Genomic DNA, 25,080 nt, shown 5'->3' with positions numbered 1-25,080 from the left:
GTGCTTCATATTAACCTTATATTATCAATCGTAAGAGTTTTTAACTATGGCAGCTTTGGTGCTGAAAGCTACAAAATTAATGTTTGAATTAGGACAAACACAAAACGATTTATTTTCATGATTGAAGGAGGTATGGTTTTGATTGTCATGTGTTTGATGCTTATTTACAAGAAAGAACCGTGTTGTAATGAATGAGGAAGATACCAAACATCTATAGGTCACGAGATGGTACAGAGAAGACAACAAATTATAATATTAGTGAGGACATGTTCACATGGTTGTGTGTTGCGTGTATTCGTCTTTTACCTAAAAAAGCCGATGCATGAGAAAAAAAAAGAATGTGCATGCTTTGCTTAGGATAAAAATGTCTTGGTCGTTAGAAATATTGTAGTTTTGTTTAAATCCATTACCATCTACTCCCTCCGTCCCAAATTACTATTCGTTTTAGTTTTTCTTGATACATAATTTTTGCTACGTATCTAGACATACATATATCTAGCTTCATAGCAAAAGTTATGTATTTATAAAAGTAAAAAAGAATAGTAATTTAGAACGGAGGTAGTATATACACGACTCGTTTAAACTGGATTATACTTCACCCAATGCATCGATAAAATTTACTTGTTTGCAGCTAACTTGATGATGAAACGCCGCCGTCGTGAGGACCAAGTTGCTGTATGTCCGCCTAAACTTATGTCAGCAGTTTAAAAACAGAGCAGCATTAGTGCTGGCATGCATACGATAGGCACTTGCACCTGAGAGGCATTGATTCTCGGTTGTTGGTTTAGTTCCAGCCATACACCTATTTGTATGGATGACCCGACAAGGACCTCCACGAACATCAATCCTATGGTTTGCATCTTAATCGTCAATCAGGAGTATCATCATTCATCAGCTAGCTCGTCTAGCAGACCAAATAATAAATAACCCATCAGCGTTTGCAAGCATGCGTGTGACGACATGATTCATTATGCAACATGGGCAACGGATATCAGGGCACTGTAACTTGATTTTAACCACAAGCCATAACAAATAAACCGCTTCTAGAAAATGTCCACGGTTAAGTTCGTGTGCTTGTAGAGAGGTGTGAAACTGAAACTGTATATGCAAAGTGCCCAGCACGTTCTGCAAGTGCAAATATTGAGCTGGTTGGCCGGGTCAGCAGCTCTCAGCAGCAGCCTTGCCGTGTAAGCTCCTCAACTTAACGGCCCAACAGCATTGAATAATGCTTGGAAGCACAAGAAAGGGAAGTCCTTCCCTTAAAAAATTGACACAACAACTAACACGATACATTTGCATCGTAGTCCTCCAAATGTTCCTGTTTAGCATTGTTACGGCACGTATACTCCACCCGCTACAATACTTGGTTGACGTATTATAAACCACAGTGTGTATTGTATATATATATATGCGCGGTTGGAATGTTACCTTCTAAGGAGAGCTGCCATTTTTATCGAATGGATTTGTTTAATAACTCCTATTTTTTTTTGGTGAAATCCTATTCTTTTTTAGAGGCGAAATCCTATTCCCATAACTTGATTTCATTACTTTTAGTGTATAGCTCTTCTTAGTGCCTGAATTCTAATAAGAAAGTTTTACTTTTATATTTTATTGAAAAATGCCTTGCTAGTTTCTATTTCCTTAATTATAACTTCACATTAAAAATAACACCAATTAATGGTTAATGCATGATTCATGCGAATCTTTCTTTTCTTTTAGGTAATTTATGTGAAGATAAATCCTTAAAGTGAGGTTCTCAAAGACAAATCTTCAAAGTGAAGCCTCTTTTTTTAGACATGGCAAGATCCAATCTAGATGATTTGTCTACATCACTGTACTAGTCGTGTTGCAAGTTGTAATAATGTTATGGTACTTGGCTGGTTGACTTTTGGAACATGAGGAAATGCAATTTCATTTGAATCTTGAGCCATAATAGAGAATATATGCTCATGCATGTTTGGTTGACAAAGGATCTCTTTTTTTTCGAGGAGAAGGAAACAAAGGTTTGTCCAGATACATGCATTTCATGGATTGTTTCTTGTGTAATAATGCCAATAAAGGGAACTGAACAAATAAGAATTTTGAAGCTTCTACACGTCAAGGAAGAAAAGGAGAGTAAACAGACTTAAAATATGAAAAAACATAGGACTCTTTTAGCAAAATTTCTGGCACCTGCCTCGACGTACAAGAGTTTTGTTTGGGGATTCATGGAGGATTCTCTCTCTATCACGTCGCGCTGTCAGTCTCTCTTTTCAGCACAGTGCTCGTCCCTCTCTCTCTCTTAAATCTCATCAATATTATTTTTACTCTCCTTCGTCTCCCCTGCTTCGCGGCATCTACTACTACTCCTCCCACCTCGTCTCCGGCGGGCGATCTCTCCGATCAGCCCCCCTCCGCCGAGATCGAGGTAACCCTTGACTTCGCCGCCTGCTCTCATCTCCCGCTACAGGCCCCGCCGCTGGCCTGATTCCGCCCCAGAATTCGCCCATTCCTACTCTCCTCTCCTCTCCCGTCCTGATGGCGCCTCACTCACTTGACCTGGCCTTAAAAATTCTTCTTTTCTTGTGTCCAATTCGGTTGCAGCGATGCTCCGTGGCGAGGTGAGGACGCCCTGATTCCGCGCTGTTGCCGTACGTGAGATCTCGGGGTGGCCATCTCGCGGCGGCGACATGCCGTCTCTGCAGCTGCTGCAGTTGACGGACCGCGGACGGGGGCTTCTGGCTTCCAGGAGGTCTGCTCCGATTGCTCACAAAGTTTGCTCCTTTTTTTCTTGCCATTCTTCCCAATTGCGTTGTGGAATGCGGTGTTTGTCTCCTTACCGTCTCTCGTGTGGAATCAGGAGGACTCTCGCGGTTGTTTCTGGCGCGCTGATTGCTGGTGGAGCTTTGGCCTATGCCCGGTCAAGTCAAAGCCAGCGGAGCAGGCGTTCGGAGGCAAATTATGGCAGCGAAGCCAGTGAATTGGCCACCAATGGGGATGGGTTGAGTCAAAATTGTAGATTGGCTGCAACAAAGCAGAAAAAGAGTGGGCTTAAATCTTTGCATTTCCTAACTGCTATCCTGCTCAAGAAGATTGGTCCCAATGGCACACGCTACCTTCTAGGCTTGGTATTAACAGCGGTAAGTTCCACCATTTTCTATGATGAATGTATTCTATTTTGGAACTTTTGGCTTGTCACAAGTGATTCCAATGTTGCAACTGGCCTACTGCTGCTAGCATATAAAGGAATAATTTGTGAATAAATCTGTATTACTCATCCTAGTTTCTTAACAAGGAAAGCAACCTAACAATCCCATGTCAATGAAGAAAGTTAGCAAAAAAATTTTCCTGAAAAATAGAAAAGAAACAATCTATGTCTAATGCATTTTCCATATGTTTTGATGGCAAAATTTCGAATGTCTAAAAACATTTTATCCTGACTATTTAATAAAATGTTACTACCATTGCTAGAAACTTCTTTTTTTTTTTACTATTGCTAGAAGTTTCCGTTTTTCAGATGTCTACCTTTGGGAGTTTTAGACAGTATGGGAAGCTTTACTAATGATCTACAGCACCACATTCTTTTTTGCAGGTGCTGCGTACTGCTGTGGGGCATAGATTGGCAAAAGTTCAAGGCTTTTTGTTTAAAGCAGCATTTCTTCGGCGTGTCCCAACATTTACACGCTTGATCATAGAAAACCTTATATTATGTTTCCTCCAATCCACATTATATCAGACATCAAAATACTTGACAGGGTCTTTAAGTTTGCGTTTCAAGAAAATTTTAACCGATATCGCTCATGCTGATTACTTTGAGGTACTTCTACTGCAATTTGTTTCTGCATTGGTTCCATTTTGTTTTACTCCCTAGTGCACACATTTCTCACCTGCATTATTTCCTCAGAATACCAGGAAGAGTATTATAGAGTTTGAATGCCAATAAAGAGTATTTTCTAAGTTCTTATCTATCAACAGATTAATTTTGTTCTTGTTGGTATTATGTCATAGATTATAGGGACCATTTATAAAACTAGTGATCAGTGCAGCAAAGATCGCATACGATAAAACACTGTAGCTGTTATGTCATAGAAAAAAAAAGAAATTCCATAAAATGGGGAACTATGTTTCATCATGTGCTATTCTCCTACAATTTAGAGATGAATATCGTTTCTGTGATAGTCAATTATAGTATTGGGTTGGTGCATGAAGAAATGTGCTTACTATTTTTTTTCTAGTGCTGTTTACCAGTAATTTTTTTACCTTACCCTTTCTAGTGCTCCCATTTTCTTTATGCTAGTTGAATTTTCCTGCCAGTTTTTAATTTATGCTAGCATTGATTACTTTTTCAGTAAGGTTGTTAAGATTATATTTGATTTTGGTTTTAGAAGCTATTTTTTCCTGTTTTCCTTCATGTCTTATTAGGAGAATGCAGTTGCTTTTATTCATGCTTGCGCTTTTAGTACACATGCTAGCAGCTATTTTTTCATTAATTTAACACTTCTCCTTTTGAAATACAATTTTGACAAGACATTTTCGCACTCTTTTTTGCTTTATGTCCAGAATATGGTTTACTACAAAATGTCACATGTGGATCATCGAGTATCAAATCCGGAGCAAAGGATTGCTAGTGATATCCCAAAGTTCTCTTCTGAACTAAGTGAGCTTGTACAGGATGATCTGGCTGCGGTTGCAGAAGGGCTAATATACACCTGGCGTCTCTGTTCGTATGCTAGTCCAAAATACGTGTTCTGGATTATGGTAAATTCTTGATACAAAATCTTGGTAGTGATGCTTTATTTACTTATATAGGATGTGATAGCCTATAATAACCTCTATGAAAGCTATTAGTATTTTGTAATGACAGCCAGTTTCTTCCCCCACTCATTACTTGGTAATATTATAATATTTAAATGCTTTCAGGCATATGTACTAGTTGCTGGTGGGGCAATAAGGAAATTTTCTCCTGCTTTTGGAAAACTGAAATCCACGGAACAACAACTAGAAGGAGACTATCGTCAACTGCATTCACGATTAAGAACACATGCTGAGAGTGTGGCATTTTATGGTGGTGAGAACAGAGAAGCATCTCATATTATGCAGAGGTTTGATGCTCTTGTTGGGCATCTGAATCTTGTGCGTCATGAAAACTGGTGGTTCGGCATGATTCAAGATTTCTTTCTGAAGTATTTTGGTGCCACTGTGGCAGTTGTCCTTATCATTGAACCATTCTTCTCTGGCAACCTTAGACCTGATTCATCAACCCTTGGAAGGGCTGAAATGTTGAGCAATCTTCGATATCACACAAGTGTGATCATATCATTGTTTCAGTCCCTTGGAATTCTTTCTATCAGTTCAAGACGTTTAAATATCCTGAGGTACAGTTTTCCATCTATTTTACGAATTGTTAACATTACATCATTACCCCATAGGTCTGAATCATGGAAGGTGAACCTTTGCTCCAAAAGTTACTGAACAGTGGTGCATTCTATCTAATTAAATCTACTTTTTTTTATGCCCTTGCAATTTGACAATAGTGATACTTCCTGTTCCATTTCTGACATGCAGACTGAAAATAACTTCTTTTTTTCATGAAACTGTTTTAGTGCTATGATCCACATATTTTGTGAAGAGGGAAGAATCTCACTTTTGCTTTTTGTTGTTTAGTGGTTTAATATTTTTCCAAGCCAAAGACACTATGTCATTTTGTGTAGTGCTTGGACAGAGCATAACTGGAAATTGTTACATCCTGTTCATGATATGCTGCCAACTTGTGATTTAGATAATATTTAATTCAGAAGTACTTTTCAATTTGTGCAGCTTATGACGTTATTCTCTATTGATTTGACCTGTTGCATTTTGTGTTAGGTGACCTTTCTATATTCTAGTATATGAGATCATGAAAATTGGCAGAGCCATTAAAGTTTTGAACTGGTGTCCATAAAAAAACACACACAGTAACTTTATGATTATTTCGATAGACCATACTTTATGCAGAATACAGCTGGACAATGTCAGCTTACTTGCAAAACACAGTGACTTTGATTTCTGTTTGGAAAACTTTGGTGGGGTCCTTCCTTGCCCCTTTTGTGTTCCAGATGCGTTTTCTGCTCATCTGCTGCTTTTGAGTTTGAAACTTTGCACCATCATGATTGTGATGCCTATGGACTTTCAATGTAATTTCACAGTGGCTATGCAGACCGGATTCGTGAGTTATTGGATGTTTCACGTGAGTTGTCTGGTATTCGTGATAAATCATTGAATCACAATTCTTCTTCTGGAAATTATATCAGTGAAGCAAACCATATAGAATTTTCTGACGTTAAGGTAATAATAACATGCTGGTTGGAGTATCATATTCATTTTTTATGTGCTTTATTTTCAAGTTTCTGATTTGAAGTGATTGCAGGTAGTCACACCTGCAGGTAATATCTTGGTTAACGATTTGACTCTCCGGGTAGAAACTGGTTCGAATCTTTTGATCACTGGTAATCTTCTTCTACCAAACATTTGCTATTGTGAATTTAGACTTATGACGTGACTGGCACACTGCTTTCTGCGATGAAAATTAAATTGATTTGAAGTGTAGTCCCCCACATATATGGGCTGATATGCAAATGTATGTTACTATGTTTCCTTAGCTTGATGTGCATTTCTATTTTATACACTGTAGACCATTTGTAAATCAACAGCTATTTGATTGTGTGATAAGGAAGTCTGTACAGTCTTGACACCCACTTGAAGGATAGTGTTGAAATGTTCTGCATGTATTCTTGGATGATTTTAGATTCCTTTTTGTATGTCTCATTATGATCTCAAACTCTCAGTGTATATACATCTTTGCACAAAACATCTGTTTTCATAAGCCTATGTCTCAATATATTCACAATTTTACGGATTTATTCTTCTTCCAGGTCCCAATGGTAGCGGAAAAAGCTCCCTTTTCCGGGTCCTTGGGGGTCTATGGCCACTGGTATCTGGCCACATTGTTAAACCTGGTGTTGGTTCAGATCTGAATAAGGAGATCTTTTATGTCCCGCAAAGACCTTACACGGCTGTTGGAACACTACGTGAACAACTAATCTATCCTCTTACAGAAGATCAGGAGATTGAACGTCTTACCTATGATGGCATGGTGGACCTTCTAAAGAATGTAATGCTTTCTAAGTTGGATATTTGCATTGGTATTGTGGCTTCTTGAGGCTTGAGGTGCAACTTAGCACATGAACCTGCTGGATTTCTAACCATGCCCGTTTCACAGGTTGACCTGGAATACTTGCTAGAACGCTACCCTCTTGATAAGGAAATTAACTGGGGTGATGAGCTGTCCCTTGGTGAGCAACAAAGATTGGGAATGGCCAGGTTATTCTACCATAAGCCAAAGTTTGCCATCCTTGATGAGTGCACTAGTGCCGTAACGACTGATATGGAAGAACGTTTTTGCAAGAAGGTTCGAGCTATGGGTACATCCTGCATAACAATATCTCATCGCCCAGCTTTAGTTGCATTTCATGATATTGTTTTGTCCTTGGACGGTGAAGGCGGCTGGAATGTTCAGCATAGAAGGTTGAAACCCTTTAAATAAGTTGTTAAATGTATGTTCTCTGAATTAATTCACTAAAGTTTTAGTAATATACTAATTTTGCAGGGAGGACTCTTCCTTTTCCACTGAAGAGTCTGATTTTTCATCATTAGAAACTGATCGTAAATCTGATGCACTGACTGTTCAAAGGGCTTTTATGAGCAGGGCAAAGGTATATGATTTTTGTCTACTGGATTTCTGTTCCATCATCATTAACAGGCACAGCTTATCGTATGTTTCTGTTTTATGGGTTTCCTCACCAGAGCAATGCTTCGTTGGGGTCCAAGGACCATTCGTACTCTACAGAGGTCATAGCAACATCCCCTAAGGTGGAAATAGAACATGCAGTACGGACATCTCGGGTTCCACATTTGCGATGCCACCCAAGACCTTTGCCTCTCAGAGTAGCTGCAATGCTCAAAATACTAGTATGCTGTTCTCCTTGGTGCCTCACAGTTCCTCTTTAGATTCGTGTTCTCCAATAATTCATATTCAGCCCCTACTTTAGAATTTAGATATCTTTGCTTGTTGGTTGCTCCTTTGTTTGAACAAAAACATCTAATGTGATGTAATAACTAATAACCTTTCGAGTATACTAATGCTCTACAAACTAAGGAATTATTAAAAAAAGGAGAAGATTCTACACATAGATCGGATGAAGCCTCTTGAACTAGCTCTAGGAACTTTATTCTCGATGTTGATACACCCTGAAATTCTTATGCTACTCATTTCCTTCACTCCCCAGGTTCCTAAACTACTTGATAAACAAGGCGGGCAGTTGCTTGCTGTTGCTGTACTTGTTTTCTCTCGTACATGGATCTCTGATCGTATTGCTTCATTGAATGGTTCTTCTTTTTCACCCTTGGATATCTTTCATAGTTAGAAAAGCTGCAAGTAAATTTCTCATATGATATGTCTCATCTTGCCAGGGACAACTGTGAAGTTCGTCTTGGAGCAGGATAAAGTTGCCTTTATTCGCTTGATTGGTGTCAGTATTCTACAAAGTGCTGCAAATTCTTTTGTGGCACCATCTCTTAGGTAATCATTGGTTAACTCCATTTAAAAGATTTATCACTAGGTAATTGTTACACATGGACGCCATAGGGCTTGTTGCTGCAGCTGTAGTGCACATAGGGCAACAGCTATAGATATGGCTGCAAGCACCAAAGAGACATAGCCTGCATGGAAGCCACGCAGCAAGATAGCAGCAGCTTCCATCGCAATAGATGAGGACAGCACATTGTTAGTTGTTTCGATGCTCTGTCTTATCTTAACATTAGGAAGCTGCATTATTTGACAATGTATCAGGGTTTGGTGTTAATTGCATGCACATCTCGCTAAGAAATTTTAGTGAAGAACATGCAATGTTATCATCAGTGAATTGCATGCTACATCATCATCATCATCATCAAAGTTTCTATAGTGGGAGTATTTAACGTAGGATTGAAACTTTTACATGTATCTGTACAGGACCCTTACCGCTAAACTTGCCCTTGGATGGCGGATTCGCATGACCAATCATTTGCTTCGATATTATTTGAAAAGAAATGCATTCTACAAGGTATCTCCTCGAGCAAAAACACACAAACACATTATTTCTTTAGTTTCCTTTACTGGTTACCTGTTGCACATTATAGCTTCTCGATATTCTAGTTATGGTATGACGGGACTTTGTAGGTGGTGTTATAGCTGTTCTGATATTCATTTGAATGCATCATTTATGTGACAGTCTGTACTAGTGGAGAGTTGGACACTATTTTGTTCAGTGTGAAATGCTGGGGTTGTTGCTTTGTTGGACACTTGCTTATGTAATTGTACGGGTGTGCCTCACAGAGCCAGCTGTTTGAAATTTGAATTATGGGCTTTTAATGGCAAAGGTAAACTAATACTTGAGCCGCTGCCTAAAACGTACCCAATACACGTTTGAGCTAGTCAAAATGTTCTTTTTAGTTAAATCATAAGGCAGAAATACTCCCAAGTTAGAAGTTGTGCCTTCTCAAAAATTCAAATTACTTTAGAGGTTCTAATGTGGATGCTCCAGTCTACATGATGGAACAAGATGCTGGAGTCTGGTACCTCCAGCACTCCAGTGGGCATCAACTTTGTGTGTATTGACCCAGGCTGGAAATTTGGAGAGGGATAAAAAACGATAAGGGAATAGGTTTGACCTGGGACGTAGCCCCCATGTCCTTTTCTATTGACTCCAATGCATTTATTTGTTCCTAGTTTTTTGTGAAGATGAAGAACCTGAGTGCTGAGACTGGAGATGGCCTAGCCATCATGCTGTCTAGTGGTGGCATGGCAATTGTTTTAGGGTTGAGATGGACAGGAAAAGTAACAAGTTATCCTGGTATATGTTTTCAGGTATTCAACATGTCAGGTAAAAGTATTGATGCGGACCAAAGATTAACACTTGATGTAGACAAGTTGACCACTGATCTTGCTGGCCTAGTTACTGGAATGGTAAAACCAGTAGTTGACATTCTTTGGTGAGTTATCCTTGCATCTATCGCTAATTATGAACTTGGTTTAAAGTTACCCTAGAATTCATTGTGATAATTCTAGCCAAATTCACCAGGTTTACATGGAGAATGAAGCTCTTGTCTGGACGAAGAGGAGTTGCTATACTATATGCTTACATGTTACTGGGTTTGGGCTTCCTGAGAGCAGTATCCCCTGACTTTGGTCGTCTCTCAGGCCAAGAACAAGAACTTGAAGGAACATTCAGGTAAATACTGCATATGTTGTTGCGTCTTGGTAGAGCCAACGTGCCATTTAAAGAATTTGAAGCGCTAATCTGATGAGCTTTTGCAAGGTTCATGCACTCAAGACTGCGGACACATGCTGAATCAATTGCTTTTTTTGGTGGTGGTTCAAGAGAAAAAGCTGTGAGTTCCATTGCATTACACGGATAATACTCAAGTTCATACAAATGATATGTGTTTAATACCATCAATTAATTAAATGCTTGTTTGATTATTTTAGCCTCAGTTGTGAAGTGCAACGCTAGGTAAATAGTGGGTTGTTGAAAGGTAGCTGGATTTTTTTACCTTAAAAAGCATATTTTTGACTCAGAAACTCTGTTGAACATGTAACTACATTCTCACTTTGTAGCTTTATGAAACTAGATATTGCTTCCTTACTGCTTTATTGTGTTTATTACTCTATATTTAGTTCTGCCTGAGATAGTTTGCTTTCCGTACCTTGTTGCACCTTCCTAGCAAAGTTAATGTTTGCTTGTTTTATTCTTAAGAGTGCTTGTAGCAGCCTGATTCAGTTTTTTCAATGTGTTAGATTTAGAGATTATGAGATAAAACTGTTATCATTATCCCAGGCAGTGTGGCTTATTTATACACATTGCGTGTAGCCATGTACATGAGATGGAATATTGAAGAGCTAGGATAATATAATGTGGAGACCCAGCAGTTCCATTTTCTGATGCTTCTATATGGCATTTGTAGAGACCATTAAGTGTTTAGACTTTAGAAACTGTTCTTGTGGGGTTCTTTTTTAATTGTATTTGCAGTTCTAACAGACATGTTATGTTTATGAACTCTAACTGATAAAGGTTTTCCCCCCCAGTAGCTCTTCTGCTACCCTTATTGTGTTAGATGACATGAACCTGACTTTTCTGCTTATCATTCTTTTCATATATCAGATGGTTGATGCTAAATTCGTAAAGTTACTTAACCACTCAAAGATTCTCTTGAGGAAACAGTGGCTTTACGGTATTGTTGATGATTTTGTTACAAAGCAACTTCCTCACAATGTGACATGGGGTCTTAGTCTATTATATGCTTTGGAGCACAAGGGAGACAGAGCTTTGACCTCAACTCAAGGTTACTAATCTTCACAACTCTTCCATTCTACATTATTTTTCGTCTTAAACATCCCGAAATACATTGTTCCTTTGGTTTGTGTAACAGGAGAGCTGGCACATGCTCTACGATTCTTGGCTTCAGTGGTGTCACAGAGCTTCATAGCCTTTGGCGACATTCTTGAGTTACATAAGAAGTTCCTTGAACTCTCTGGTGGGATTAACCGGATCTTTGAGCTTGAGGAGATTATATGTGCCGCTCAAAGGAGTAAGTTCAAACCTTTTTTTTTTACTCGAACATGCAGGAGACCTGCGTATCAATATATTAAGAAGAAAGGGTGTAGAACACGAACAGAATACACAGGTTTAGATAAAAACCTGTTCATTACCACACTCGCTCACTATTACGTTGGCTTTCTAACAGACAATAACAATCATGTTAAATTCTCTAATTGGATTTTTCAGTAAGGAATTATATAGCCCATTTTAAGTGTGCATAATATAACACTAAAACACAATATATTAGGGTAGTAATTGATCCTGTTATTGACCTGTCAGCTTGCATAATTCTGGCTCTACAGAATCTAGTGGTGTTTTATACAGCACATATTGTGAAGAATCCTGCTCAGCATGTTATGGTTGAGCTTGCCACCTCCTAAGAGTTTGGCACGTGAAATCTATGAAACAACATTCTTATAGCAATTCTTTTACCATGCCAAGTTAAATAGTAAGTCTCTAGCAGTGTACTGAAAATGGTGCGGTGGTCTTTATATGTTTTGTCAACAGTTGTGTGTTTGCAAAATTGCCAATAGTTGGCAGAAAATTTAATAGCTGCCACCCTGAAAAGGTTGAAAACTTCGATAATTGGGCCGGGTTGAAGTTTAGTGTTCATGTTCTGTCATTAGTTAAGCTTTCGATTCTGAACATGCTTTTAAAATTACTCCAGATACCGTGGTGTCTTCCAATGCCATCAGTGCATCCTCAGAAGATATTATTTCATTTCATGAAGTGGACATTGTAACACCATCACAGAAGCTATTGGCTAGCAAACTGTCATGCAATGTGGTACAAGGGAAAAGCCTTCTTCTGACTGGTATGCAATCTTCCTGCAGGCAATCTTCATTATTTTCTTATCTGCAGTGACCTTATATTAACAGGATTCATTTTACCTTTACTGAAGGTCCCAATGGTAGTGGAAAGAGTTCTATATTTAGAGTGCTCAGAGATTTGTGGCCCACCTTCTCTGGGAGAGTTATCAAGCCCTCTGAAGGGATGTTTCATGTCCCTCAGCGTCCATATACCAGCCTAGGTACTCTGCGGGATCAGATCATATACCCTCTCTCAAGGGAGGAAGCAGAGATGAAAGTTCTCTCGTTACATCAAGCTGGTAGGCCCACTTACTTTTTGGTATATGTGTCTATTGAATTAGTAAGAAACCATGTGTTTGAAAGTGTGAACATAGTTTTATGATTTGCTAGGAGGATGCTGGTTAAAAGGACGTACTAAATTATTTTGTTGCTTGTCCTGATAATGGGAAAACTCTGGCAATATAGGAAACAGATCTAGTGCTTCCATCCTGCTTGATGATCACCTGAAGACAATTCTAGAGAATGTGCGGCTGGTGTATCTTCTAGAAAGAGAAGGGTGGGATTCTACACCAAACTGGGAAGATGTTCTGTCACTAGGAGAACAACAGAGGCTTGGGATGGTCAGTATTAACTGTCAGGCCACCTTTATTTGTTCTTTCATTTTATATGTAGTTGAATTTATTGGAAGTAACTCTCTCATCGTTGTTCTAGGCCCGTTTGTTTTTCCATCATCCTAAGTATGGCATCCTCGACGAGTGTACCAAGTACGCTTTCTGTCACGATGCTCTTTTGACTTTTCCATTTTTTTTTAAAAAACTTTTTGCTAATTAATTACTGCGGGTCCTAAAATTTTTCTTGATTGCAGTGCTACTAGTGTTGATGTTGAAGAACATCTGTACAGGCTTGCAACTAACATGGGCATAACTGTGATCACTTCCTCACAAGTAAGTGCTTGGATAATCCCTGCGACAACACAAAAAATTCTTATATTGGTGAACTGTTCGTATTAAGGAAAAAAAAAAGATGGTGAACTGTTGTCTGTTATCGCCCAAAATTCATACCTTGCTCTCAGGAATGAAATTAGAGTTTTGCTGAAAGACTGAAACATTTCCATGTTTACAGAGGCCAGCTCTGATACCCTTCCATGCCTTGGAGCTGAAGCTCATTGATGGCGAAGGGAACTGGGAGCTATGTTCAATCCGCCAGTGAGTGATGCCACACCTGAGCTGATGCTATCATATGCGCCGTCAGCTGCATGTACAAAAGCAAGCAGCTATCGCATTGCCATTGTGTATGATAATAGACAGTGGCAGTGTTGGTGTCCTGAAAGACAGCTATATTCTTGTCAGAATCTGCTTGGCGTAGAACAACAAATCACTCGTAGTTTAGCTTACATCAAGGAGAAGGGTGGTGCGTGATTGTGATCCATGAATGATGTGTGGCGAGGTTTCACTTGTAGAGGTGTTTCAGAGTTGCAGTAGTTGGACAGCTGCAGAGCAGAAGAGAACATGTAAATTAGCAGATACCTACTGATTCATTGTATTAGATTATGTGTAGTGTAGTAGATATATATATGCTATCGCAGGCAAAGCAATAAATAATGTGGACGCTGCAAGGGCTAGCGGCATTTTAGAGCAGAGGCTGTACTGTAAATGACAATAATTTGTAAAAGTGTCGTTCCTTTTTGTCCATCTTTTTTTAAGAAAAGGAAATTTGCAATCCATGCATGCTTGGTTTATTTCTTGTGACTGGAAATATGTGCTGCATTTTTTTTAGAGAGCAGGAACTCCGTGCGTATGAATCGAGGTGAACTCCAAAGCGAAGAATTAGTCCACCTAAAAAGGTGATGATGAATTGATGATACGCAGATATATTATCCGCGAAAAATATACAGAGACATATTATGAAAAAAAACACTGACAGCTGTGGGATTTGAACCCACGCCCTTTCGGACCAGAGCCTAAATCTGGCGCCTTAGACCACTCGGCCAAACTGTCGTTGTTGCACTCACCATAACGAAAAATTTAAGTACTAATAAATGCAGTCAGTGTCCCAAACGCATTAGCGCCAAGTGGAGGCGCTCGCCGTCGTGAGCCTCATCCTGTCGGTCGCCGACCTCGTCAGTGCGTTCAAGGTTTTCCGTCCCTTCAGTGGCTAACCTGCCAAAGTGGCAAGGATGTACGTACGTACAAGCCGGAGCAGCTTCGTTGCTGTTTAGTAGGAGTAATAGCTGCTACTGGAAGTCTGAAACTCGCAGAGCCATGTTTTGTGTAGTGTCCGCGGAAGATCAACTTGTTAATTGTAAGTTGTGATGAAGTTTGTAACCCAGAAATGTCACTCCTAGAAACCGTAGTCATATGGTTTCTAAGTACAAAATATGCATACGTTGGTGATTCCCGAAAAAATTCAGCACGGCGATATGTCTAGTCCATAGGTTTTAACTTGTTAAACATCGAGCAGTGATTAATCACTGAAGTTTAACATCACTATTAAAAATACCAAAATCATCACATACTTCTGTACGGGTAAAGTTGCAAACAAGAAACCTTGCATAAAAATGGGGAAAAATAGAAAAGAGAAGGGCCCATCCGGGTTCGAACCGGAGACCTATTGATCTGCAGTCAATTGCTCTACCACTGAGCTATGGACCCGTGTTTGTTCTTCTTTAAATATAAGTACTTTGTAATACATTAACCTAGAGCCTACGTTTCAACCTTAAACTTAGCAGAACTGCTGACAGAAACATACAGCTGACATGAAAAGGCACTTTTTAGCTGGCATCAACTTTTCGCAAGCACTTCGAATTGAGCCACAGGCTATCGTTCTCCATGGAAACATACTGTGGCAAGAGAAACGGCCGTGTTGGATTGTGACTGTGACAGCATCAAGAGGAGACGCAAGGACAAGCTACCAACATAATACCATTAACACTTTCACCATGTTCTTTGCTGCTACAAGAATCGAGTATCTCATCTGCAATAGTTCAACTCCATGCCAGCAGATTCAGGACATGGACACGAATCCACCGGCCTAATTACAAATTACAACCTCTGCCCCACCAGGTTGTGGCAGGGAGATTAATGGATTAGCTCTAACATACATCATCAGGTAAGGAAGGGGGAAAACATGACATCCACACTACTCCCAAACATATGCACAGGATAAACAACAATCGCTTCGTTTCGTCTCGTCTCATTTATATAAATCCCAGCTGGGTGAGGTCATCATCTGGGATTTCCAGGGCGCCTGAAAGATCAATATCTTGCAACGAGTCATCAAGCCCATCCGTAAACCATGAGCTAATATCGTTGCCCTGCCCATCAAGCCCTCCTGGAACATCCAATATGTCGTCTAGTCCAGGCAAGACTGGCAGGGCAGCATCCGTGGTACCGCGCTGGGCAGCGTTGCTGGAAGTATTCCTTGTTGGATGCTGAGTCTTTCTCTCACTTGGTGGCTCGGGTGGGGGCTCTTGCACTGCCGGCGATGACAATGGCTCCACCACTCTACCCAGCACGTTTCCAGAAGTTGATAGCTGCGCCAGCTTTTGCTTTGGCTTTGTCTTATTTTTGCGCTCGCCGCTCCTCCCGCTGCCGCCTGATGAGTGGCGCCCTGACTTCAAACCAGAGCCCTTTGCAGATGCATCCCTGTTGTGATCCCTTTCCCTCTCGCCCTTTTTCCATTTTGTGCCACCTGCTAATGTATCAGCAACAAATCGATATACTTAATCAAACACGAATGGTCTTCTAACATCACCCAGTACAATCATCACCAGGATAGCTAAGTTACCTTGATCAAATGGAGTTCTGTCAAGCTTTTGATGCTTCAGTCTCTCTACACCTGAAGCCAAAAGAAAAGTAGGCAGGAAGTTATTTTTTGGCAAAATGATTTGATATGACAAGGAAAATGGGCATGCTGCAGTGTACAGTCCTCTCTTAAGTACACAAACAAAAACAGAAATTTCTCTCTTAGCAGAAACAGTTGCACATAAATTACCTTCTGTGGATTTTGCATCACTGCTAGGCAAGGGCGCAGATAGCACACTCCAAAGAGATGGCTCACTGAAGCAGCTCTTTCCTGTTTCATCAAATTTCTGGCACCGAGCAAGTGTACGCTTGGCAAAAGCCAATGCAAGCTGTTTTGCAGCCTTATTGGCAGACTTACTGACACCAGCCTTGTGGCTAGAGCCAACTCGCCCACCCTACATATCATAAAGATATACAATCAATATTGAGGATCAAGGTTAATCACAGCTAACCCACATTACCCCGTTTTTGACAGACAACAAAACATTAAGCTTAAAGGGGCAAGCACCATCCAACATGCAGAGACCTACTGCCCCCACAGTAATTTTTAAAAGAAATAAACAATGTCTTGTTGAAGCAATGAAGGGTGAATATCTCTACAGAGCACAACTACCATAGCAGAGCCATGGCACTTATAGGGTCTGTTTGGTAGAGCTCCATCTGATTCTGATTCTCTATGGGAGCTGATTCTCTGAGAGAAGTGATTCTATGGCTGAAAGTGATTCTCTTCAATTCTTTAGCATAAACTCTTAAAATCAGGATGGAGAATCACTTCACAGGATCAGGAGAAGCTACTTTTTTCCGCTCCCAGCCTCTTAGTTCATTTCAGAGAATCACTTCACAGAATCAGCAGAGAATCACTTCTCTCTGGAAAATTGTTTGGCAGAGCTCCTGCTGGATTCAGCTGAGAATCAGCTCTGGGAGCTCTGCCAAACGCACCCATAATCTCATGAAGCACCAACAGCAATATAAGAAAAAGCAATCATGTAAATAGGAATCTCAACTACCTTGAGTTTTCTGTATGCTCTTTCAACTAGTTTGTTCATGGCATGTCGCTCCAAGCTCCTGTCAGGTAATCTTAAAGTTAGCCATTGAAGTAACCTCACATACTAATCTTTAAGATATAATCCAGAAATATAATTCACCGGTACCTCTCCTCAAGATCCTTTGTATCTTGAATTGATTTATCTAGCTTATGTAATCTGCATTTCTTTTGATTCACCTGCAAAACAAGAATGGTACCATTTTAATATGTATTGTTGCAAGCCCAGTGAGAAGGAAACCAATTCTATCTTTCAACATATGTATGTAAAGTTATAGCAAGCATCCGATGAAAGTATCAACGATAAATAGTCTTAAAATAGCACAACAAGAAGTACTTGTCTTGGCCATTAGGTTGAATGTAGATGGCTCAAATAAACCACTTGAACCACAGAAACTTTTCAAAGGACACATAACTGGGCCACCTCGCATTTGGTTGTTCCACCTAGTGATACAGGCAGCAACCCATCCTAATCCATAACATTCAAATTTCACCTACAGACTTTTACTAGATACAGATCCTAGCATAAAAATAGGATAAATATCTAATTTTGATGATTTCAGACTTGTATACAAATCATCATAAAGAGGGGTGCAAAATGGCAGTGTTTTCCCCGAAGAAACTATATTGGTCCTCTCTTGAGTCCTTATTTGCCAGGATACCACTTATGTAGCTCCCACGAACCCTGCAGTTTAAGCACATACTGATGCCAGATAGGCAAGCCCAACTTTGTGTATGCTTACATTATAACATTTTAAAAACAAAATATTTAGAACAAGGAATCCTTAGACAACCCAAGTTCCAAAACTCGATAAACGTAATAACAATTTACATGAATCTGGTGAAGTCATATCAATACATTGAAAATAGTATATTGAGTAATGGTGTACCCATCCAAATTTAATCAAAACTGAAGACATGTTATAAGGGGGTGTTCATGTAACCTGATCATGCAGCCTTTTCCTCAACTCTGAAATCATTTTATTAATGTCCTCGTCTTCTCCATCTTCCAGCTTTGGCTGAAAAGGGTAGTGTTGCAAAGATGAGGCAAGAATCACAACTAGAATGTCAGAGGGGGAATACATAATTTCAGGTTACTACATAATCTTTGACTTTCTGGTTATTGCAACAGACAGAAAATATCATAAATATAAGAATTCAGAAATGATAACATATAAATGTATATGCCATTGGATGACTACTAATTTTCGGGCACATCAAATACTTTCTCACTCGCTCCTTCCTTTCGTGAGTGTGATGTTTCAGGAGTGAAGAGAACTCTTTAAGCTGTCAAGAACATAGACAGCTACATCTGCGTATATTGCATCTATCTCATTCAATCCATGCTAGATGCTATTTGATCACTAAGATAGAGGTGTGCTAATAAGAAAACAATGAGGTGGCAAGAGACACAAAGGGCAAGTGATCATCTTGTGCATTTCTTTAGTAAGTGTTGGGTCAAAACACCAAACAAAAGAGAACATAGGGCACTTTGAAAACATCTTTGATCAGAGCTCACAGATTTTTGCCAAGGTGAGGAACTGAAGTAGAGGAGCAGGAGGATAGGAGGGGAACTGGGGAAGTAGAAGCTCCCCTCTTCTTATCAGGATGGGGACGAGATGTGAAGACTGAAGAGGGGAGGGGAGGATAGGAAGAGTGTGAATGTTTGTGTGGATTGTATCCTAAATACTTTCTTCTCATTAATGCAACAATGCGGAGCTCTCCTACGTATTCGAGGAAAAAAAACTTTGGAAACACCTCAAACTATGAAAAACATCCAACCATATGACAAAATCCCCAACTGGCCAACTTCAGCACTTGACTCATCCATTTTACTGTATGCCACAAAACAGTTCAAGAAAGACAAGCCCTTAACAGCTATCATCTTAACAAACGGATCAGGTTGCCCAAAATTTGCCAACTATACTGCTCATATTTTTTTCCTTGAACATGCAGACGAGCTGCATGTCATTACATTAAGAAGTGTTCCTACTTTTTGGTATGTTCAAGGCATACTACAACTTGTGAAAAAGAATTGCATAAAGCTTTTCTTGAATGCAGGTGAGCTGCATGTCATTATATCAAGAAGTGTTACTATTATTTGACATGTTTTCTGGTGGGCATAATAACATCTTGTAAAAAAGAACTGCATAAAGCAACACTGAAGTTAGAAAAATGCAGAGTTTAAGGGATCATACCACTGTCTCTGGACAAATGCCAATACTTTGCAGCTCAATCAAAATCTTATCTTCCACTGACATCTGCCCATATTGATACTCATATGGAGAACAAGGGAAATCTTTCACTGGATTTTGACATTGCCTTGAAATCTGTGGCATCAAGTCATGCAAAGAGCCACTTTCTGGGTATACAGTAAAATTGACTCCATCTGATAAATGCTCACTATGAACTGAACTTTCACTATTTGAATTGATGAAGTTGCTTGAAGCTGTAAAACCATTGCACATGCTCTGGTGTACCATGGAAGTACTGTTTGAGTGCGTGAAATCCACACTCAACCCGAAATTAGATGTTATGGCACTAGCTTGAAGTTCATTTTCTAAGTATCTGTTAATAGTGTAAGGATTGTGGCTATTTGGAAACTCAACAAGTATATCTCTTTGCACACCATTGGAATCAGGTAAGTCATCTTCTATAATTAAAGCTGAAAGGAGTCTGTGTGCCATTGGAGCCATTTCATTAAACCATTTGTCAGCCTCCAGCTTTTGTGGTACAGTGTGGTTTTCATCACCAGGAGAAAAACAGCCGATAGATCCTTTCGCTCCAACTCCATTGGTTTTGCTTTGCTGGGATGGGGGAGAAAAATTGGATGGAGCCAACACCTGAGATGAATGCTCCTCCTGCAGATTTTTCAGACAGATGAAGCAAGGATACATAGAGACAACAAGTTTTCATGAAATGGGAACTCTTTTGTCGGAATTATTTACAGCATGAAGTCACATACCATCTTTTGCATTCTTCTGTAATCACTTAATGCTATTATATCATGTTCACCATCAGACATGCATGACATGCTCATCTCAAGCTCTTCAACAAGGTTGATCTGACCACAAACTCCAACAAATTAGAATCCATCCCAACCCAACAATGAAAGCACATTCAATCATGACAACTAAAGAAACCATGACACCAACCTGGTTTTTCAAGAAAGATAAATTTTCAGAGCTTATGAAAGTTAGCATGGGTTCCATTTTCTTCCAAAAAGGGCCAGAATATGCACCAACTGCAGAAAAAAGAAAAGGAAGTTATAAACATCAACCCAAAGGGGCGTCTAACAGAAATCACCAGGCAAAAATAATAAGACCGTATACACACCAATAGCGCTGCGAGCAGCATTAACAGCAGCTAAAAGTTCCTCTTGGTCATCTTCTGGTTCACCTACAATGCATAATTAGTTACTAAGAGAAAGAATAATGACTAGAGTTGATGAGTATAAAGGTGAAACATGAAGTATCTTTCAGAAAACCTGTTATATCTGTAGGTTCACAATTTAGAGCCTGTGAATGCCAAGATGAAGCTTTGCGGTCAGAGCCTTTCTTCATTGGGGGCCGCCCCAACTTACTGCACAGATGATTGAAAGATCAAATCAAGATTCATATAACAAACTAAGATCCACAATGCCACCAAAAAAAAAAAGAAATAACCATCTAGTACCTCTCGTTCTTTTCAGATCCAGGCCTTCCACCTTTTATTGGTTTTCTTGTTTCTGCAGTGTCCAGTTTTTCTTTTGGTATGGAAGAACACCCCTTAACATGCATAGTACCTCTTCCACTCCTCCCTTGACGGCGAACACCACCATCCTCAAGCTCTTCTTTCAAAGGAATCCTATTTTTATTTGATGAAAATATCAGTCCCATTGCGTTATGGGCTGCATTTGCACCCTCATTCCCCACTTCACCACTATGCATAGCTTTCTCCTTGGACTTGCTTTCGGTTGCAACCGATCCCTCACTTTCTGACAACCCAGCAGGAGATGAGATGCTATCCATTTTGGTTGTTGGTGTGTTCTTTGTCAGCACACTGCCAGACTCTATAGGTGTTGATCTAGCAGCAGTATCAAGTGGTGATCCTTCAGATAACACTTCATCAAAATTTGATACTGGAGAAACAACATTTGCTCTTCTTGTCCGTGACATTTTCTGTGGACGTTGCCCAACCCAAGCAATAGGAGGTGAAGAAGCATTCGAATGTGTGGAACGTTTGCGATTTGTCATGCCTCCCAAAGGCGAGGCTTTATTTGTGTAAGGGGCTGCTTCTTCCCATTCATCATTTCCTCCAGTTGAACGTTGGAAATTAGAAGACGAATTCATAACAAGCGAACTGGTTCTTGGTGCCCTGCATGCTTTAGCCTTGGGCAAGGGGCTTAAGCTTCCATTCTGCATATCCTCAGAAGTATTTGCCCTAGATAACAATTAACATATCATCAAAGGGATGGCAATGTTGCACTGATCATTCACATATATGTAGCAAAGACAAAATGTGAATTATCAGGAGCACAGAAGTATCTTAGCTTACTTGTTTCCTTTTACCGTAGTCCTTTCTTTATCGACTCCAGTATGACGTTCTCTTCTTTCATTTGGCTGAGTGGCATAATCCACATCTGTCTTGGATTGAATACGGGATACAATATTGTTCTGCTGAGAAGTGCCATCCAACTTGTTACCTGCTAATGCTCCAGCGGAAGCTCCATGTCTGTAGATGCAAGAATTAAGAAGGGTGAGCTCTAACAAGGATATGGAGAGGATCCAGTGGAACCATAGATAGCAAGATTGATTGCAGATTTGCAGAAGGTGAAAAACTGTATTGATCAAAGAAATAAAATGCAGCTTAGCCCAAGCAACAATAGCTAGATTCTGCTAGAAACACAAACCGTCAAACACCAACCTTCTAATAATGCGCATATACAGTAAAATCGTTCAACTCTCTCGTGATGTTGGACTTAAACAAAGACAGTTTATGTCAACCCTTACATCTCTATTTCATGTTAGCGCATGATGTCAATTTGTCAACATATCATGTATATGTTTTCGATGTTTGAGTTGTCCCAAGTTATGGGCTTCAGTTCAGCATGATGCTCAATCAGACAATCATTTCAGGAAGCGACCAATCACAAACAAGCAAAATTCTAACTTTAAAAACAAAATAATTGTAAGCCCATGGTTTACCTGTACGCAAGGCCATCACTGGATCGTGGACGTACTTCGTTGGCTGGTCTATGTTGACCAACAGATTTGACATCTCGATCAGCATCACTGCCTCTGCCGAGCATCGTTCCAACAGAGCGCTTGCGCTTCATCTTTTTTTCCCATCCTTCACCACCAGTAGATAAACCTCGCAATTTGTCTTCAGAAAGCACTGAGACTGTAGCAGACATTCTTGTACAGCTCTTTTCCTTCTCCACAGGTGAATTTTTCTCATTACTAACCAAAGGGCCTTGCCTTGTAGGAACACTAGTACGTCCTTCCACCTGAAATATGTACAAACAGTGGAAAAGTTTTTTTAAGTGAAAAATGGTAACACAGGAAAATTACAAGGAATATGAAAACATTATCATTGTAAAATTAGTGATAGAAGTTTAGAAGAACACGTCATACACACACACCTTAAAATGACAAATTTTCATGGTCTAGAATTGAAACAAGGTCAACAAGAGTAATAGTTTCCAAATCCAAGAAAACAGGTTGCTAGCCAGTTACCAGGTGGAACTAGGAAGTTGAGTTACGAAATGATAAGACTGGGTACAGTACGGAGTATGAGTGGTCGAAAAGAAAATTTTATAGCATTGGGCAATTTAACCGAGACAATTCAACTTACAAAAGAATAACGAGTTTTCTGGAACTCAACTGGTTTCCATCCACAAGTAACCGACAATATGAGGAGGTAAGGACACTTGCTTGAGTTATAATTAGTTGTAAGGATTGAAAAGCCACAGCTTTTCTGAACTGTTGTTGTCCCAGAATCTCAGTAACCATTAAGAAATTAGAAACCTAACCATAACAAACTAAGAAAAATTAGAAATGCAAATGCTACACTGTTACATTTAACTATGATGAAATAACCGGATCAGCTCAATAGCTACAACTAACAATAAAGAAGAGTCCTGAGATTGCAAAGCTTGGAACTTTCGTAGATTTGGTAGCTGGTCACCAAAATCATGGCAGGGTCAGGATTGTGTACGGGCAGTGTAAACTTAAGCAACCGCTGTACAGTATAGGATTGTTCTGAAACAAAGAGTGAGCCAGCAAGGGATGAATGACGAACCCGGCCATCGGCGAGGGAGGAGCGCACGCGCTTGCTCATGACGGCAGAGCTGTTCTGCGCCCCCATCCTGAGCGCACCGGATGAGGAGCCGAGCTTGTCGGGGCCCGCGTCGGCGGTCCTCTGGCGCTTGCGGGTGACAATGTTCTTGAACTTGTCGAGCTTCTGGATGGCGTCGTGCAGCGACCTGACCTTCTCCCTAGGGCGAGGGGGGGAGGTGCAGCAGAGTTAGCAATGCGGCGGCGGCGGGGAGGGGAGGGGATAACAGGCAGGAGGGGGGAGAGCTGGGAAGGGTACGTACTTGGCCTTGCCCGTGGAGTCCTGGACGCTGGCGCGGATCCGCCTGAGCTCGTCTGCCTGGTCGTCGGCGGCGAGCGCCCGCCTGAGCTCGGGGTGGCGCCAGTGCTGCTGCTGCTGCTGCTTGGGGTCGGGCCCCCAGGCGGGCGAGTCGAGGGAGATGTACTGAGAGAGCGGCGGGGTGGGCGTGGGCGGGGGGGCGTGCGCGTCCCCCGGCCCCGCGCCCTCGCGGAAGCTCCCCGCCATGGGGAGGGGGAGGAGGAGGAGGATTAGGGCTAGCTGGGCTCCTCCTCGTAGGCTAATTGCGCGCGGCGCGGCGCATCGAATGCTGCGGCGCGGGCGATTGGGGGCGGAATTGCTCGGCGGCGAGAGGGGGCGGCGGCGGGAGGAGGGGGAAGGGGAGGGGGAGGAGGCCGAGGTAGTCGGCGGGGTTGCTGACGTCGTCGCAGGCTTGGTCCGATCGAAGAGGGGTGGAGAGGAGGAAGGGGGAGACGGGAGGGGATGCGGGGACGGGCAGGCTCACAAGAGAGAGAGAGAGGAGAGCAGGAGGGGAATTTGGAGTCAACTTTTTGCCGCACACTGGTCAACGGAGCCTCTGATTGGCCCAATCCGGTAATGTTAATGTCTCCTCCTCCAGTGGCCATACTAGTGAACTGCTGCTCGATTTATATATTAAGCTATATATACTCTCAAAACATGTTCTCTTAAGAGGCCAATTAACTTTCCTAAGATGTGGGATAATTGAGATACTGCTCGATCTCATGCTCTGGGGGCCCAAGTGGTGAAAGTGATGGATACGTGAATAAGGCAAAAGCTATTTTTTTTAGAGAAATTGTATGACGGCAGAGAGAGTTACAAAGATTGAAAATAAGAGGGTGTTTGGTTTCACAGACTAAAGTTTAGCCCCTGTCACATTAAATATTTAGATATCAATTAGGAGTATTAAGTATAGATTAATTACAAAACCAATTGAACAGATGGAGGCTAATTCGCTAGACGAATCTATTAAGCCTAATTAATTCATGATTAGCATATATTTACTGTAGCATCACATTGTCAAATCATGAACTAATTGGACTTAATAGATTCGTCTCGCGAATTAACCTCCATCTATGCAATTGGTTTTATAATTAGCTCATATTTAATTCTCCTAATTAGTATCTAAACATTTGATGTGACAGGACTAAACTTTAGTT

The 25,080-nt window shown here is 40.7% G+C and overlaps 2 protein-coding genes and 2 non-coding genes across 5 annotated transcripts; 1 reads left to right on the top strand and 3 right to left on the bottom strand.

Annotated features, from left to right (window-relative positions):
* Window positions 1–2,231: 2,231 nt before the first annotated feature.
* On the top strand, window positions 2,232–14,186 carry LOC117848223 (ABC transporter D family member 1). Its single transcript, XM_034729556.2, has 26 exons — window positions 2,232–2,407; window positions 2,584–2,731; window positions 2,840–3,119; window positions 3,572–3,796; window positions 4,540–4,737; window positions 4,900–5,354; window positions 6,165–6,303; window positions 6,386–6,464; window positions 6,891–7,129; window positions 7,238–7,542; window positions 7,625–7,730; window positions 7,822–7,986; window positions 8,304–8,403; window positions 8,488–8,596; window positions 9,029–9,119; window positions 9,923–10,047; window positions 10,137–10,286; window positions 10,374–10,446; window positions 11,217–11,397; window positions 11,485–11,643; window positions 12,322–12,468; window positions 12,556–12,762; window positions 12,929–13,083; window positions 13,175–13,227; window positions 13,329–13,407; window positions 13,586–14,186. Exons 2-26 carry the CDS (start codon window positions 2,670–2,672, stop codon window positions 13,670–13,672), a joined length of 3,969 nt encoding a protein of 1,322 aa, XP_034585447.1. The 5' UTR covers window positions 2,232–2,407; window positions 2,584–2,669; the 3' UTR covers window positions 13,673–14,186.
* Window positions 14,187–14,380: 194 nt separating this feature from the next.
* Window positions 14,381–14,460, bottom strand: TRNAL-UAG (transfer RNA leucine (anticodon UAG)). Its single transcript has one exon. It is a non-coding gene; the product is annotated as a tRNA-Leu (tRNA).
* A 582-nt stretch (window positions 14,461–15,042) lies between these two features.
* On the bottom strand, window positions 15,043–15,114 carry TRNAC-GCA (transfer RNA cysteine (anticodon GCA)). The gene has a single exon. It is a non-coding gene; the product is annotated as a tRNA-Cys (tRNA).
* Window positions 15,115–15,368: 254 nt separating this feature from the next.
* On the bottom strand, window positions 15,369–24,339 carry LOC117848417 (uncharacterized). Of its 2 annotated transcripts, none has more exons than XM_034729822.2 (16): window positions 23,889–24,339; window positions 23,591–23,786; window positions 22,495–22,796; window positions 21,845–22,021; window positions 20,984–21,730; window positions 20,796–20,890; window positions 20,645–20,707; window positions 20,464–20,552; window positions 20,274–20,372; window positions 19,507–20,169; window positions 18,253–18,327; window positions 17,418–17,488; window positions 17,274–17,331; window positions 16,457–16,661; window positions 16,250–16,300; window positions 15,369–16,156 (listed from the first exon to the last, which is right to left on the bottom strand). In XM_034729822.2, the coding sequence occupies exons 1-16, from the start codon at window positions 24,128–24,130 to the stop codon at window positions 15,660–15,662; spliced, it is 3,630 nt and encodes a 1,209-aa protein (XP_034585713.1). In that variant the 5' UTR covers window positions 24,131–24,339; the 3' UTR covers window positions 15,369–15,659. The 2 variants fall into 2 exon arrangements, with proteins under 2 accessions (XP_034585713.1, XP_034585714.1); XM_034729823.2 differs by having other exon boundaries at window positions 15,369–16,153; window positions 23,889–24,337.
* Between the last annotated feature and the right edge of the window lie 741 nt (window positions 24,340–25,080).

Source organism: Setaria viridis, chromosome 3 (assembly GCF_005286985.2).
Source record: "Setaria viridis chromosome 3, Setaria_viridis_v4.0, whole genome shotgun sequence".
NCBI classification, from domain to species: domain Eukaryota; kingdom Viridiplantae; phylum Streptophyta; class Magnoliopsida; order Poales; family Poaceae; genus Setaria; species Setaria viridis.
The sequence above is the reverse complement of the archived record's forward strand: the minus strand, read 5'-3'. Positions and strand labels throughout refer to the sequence as shown.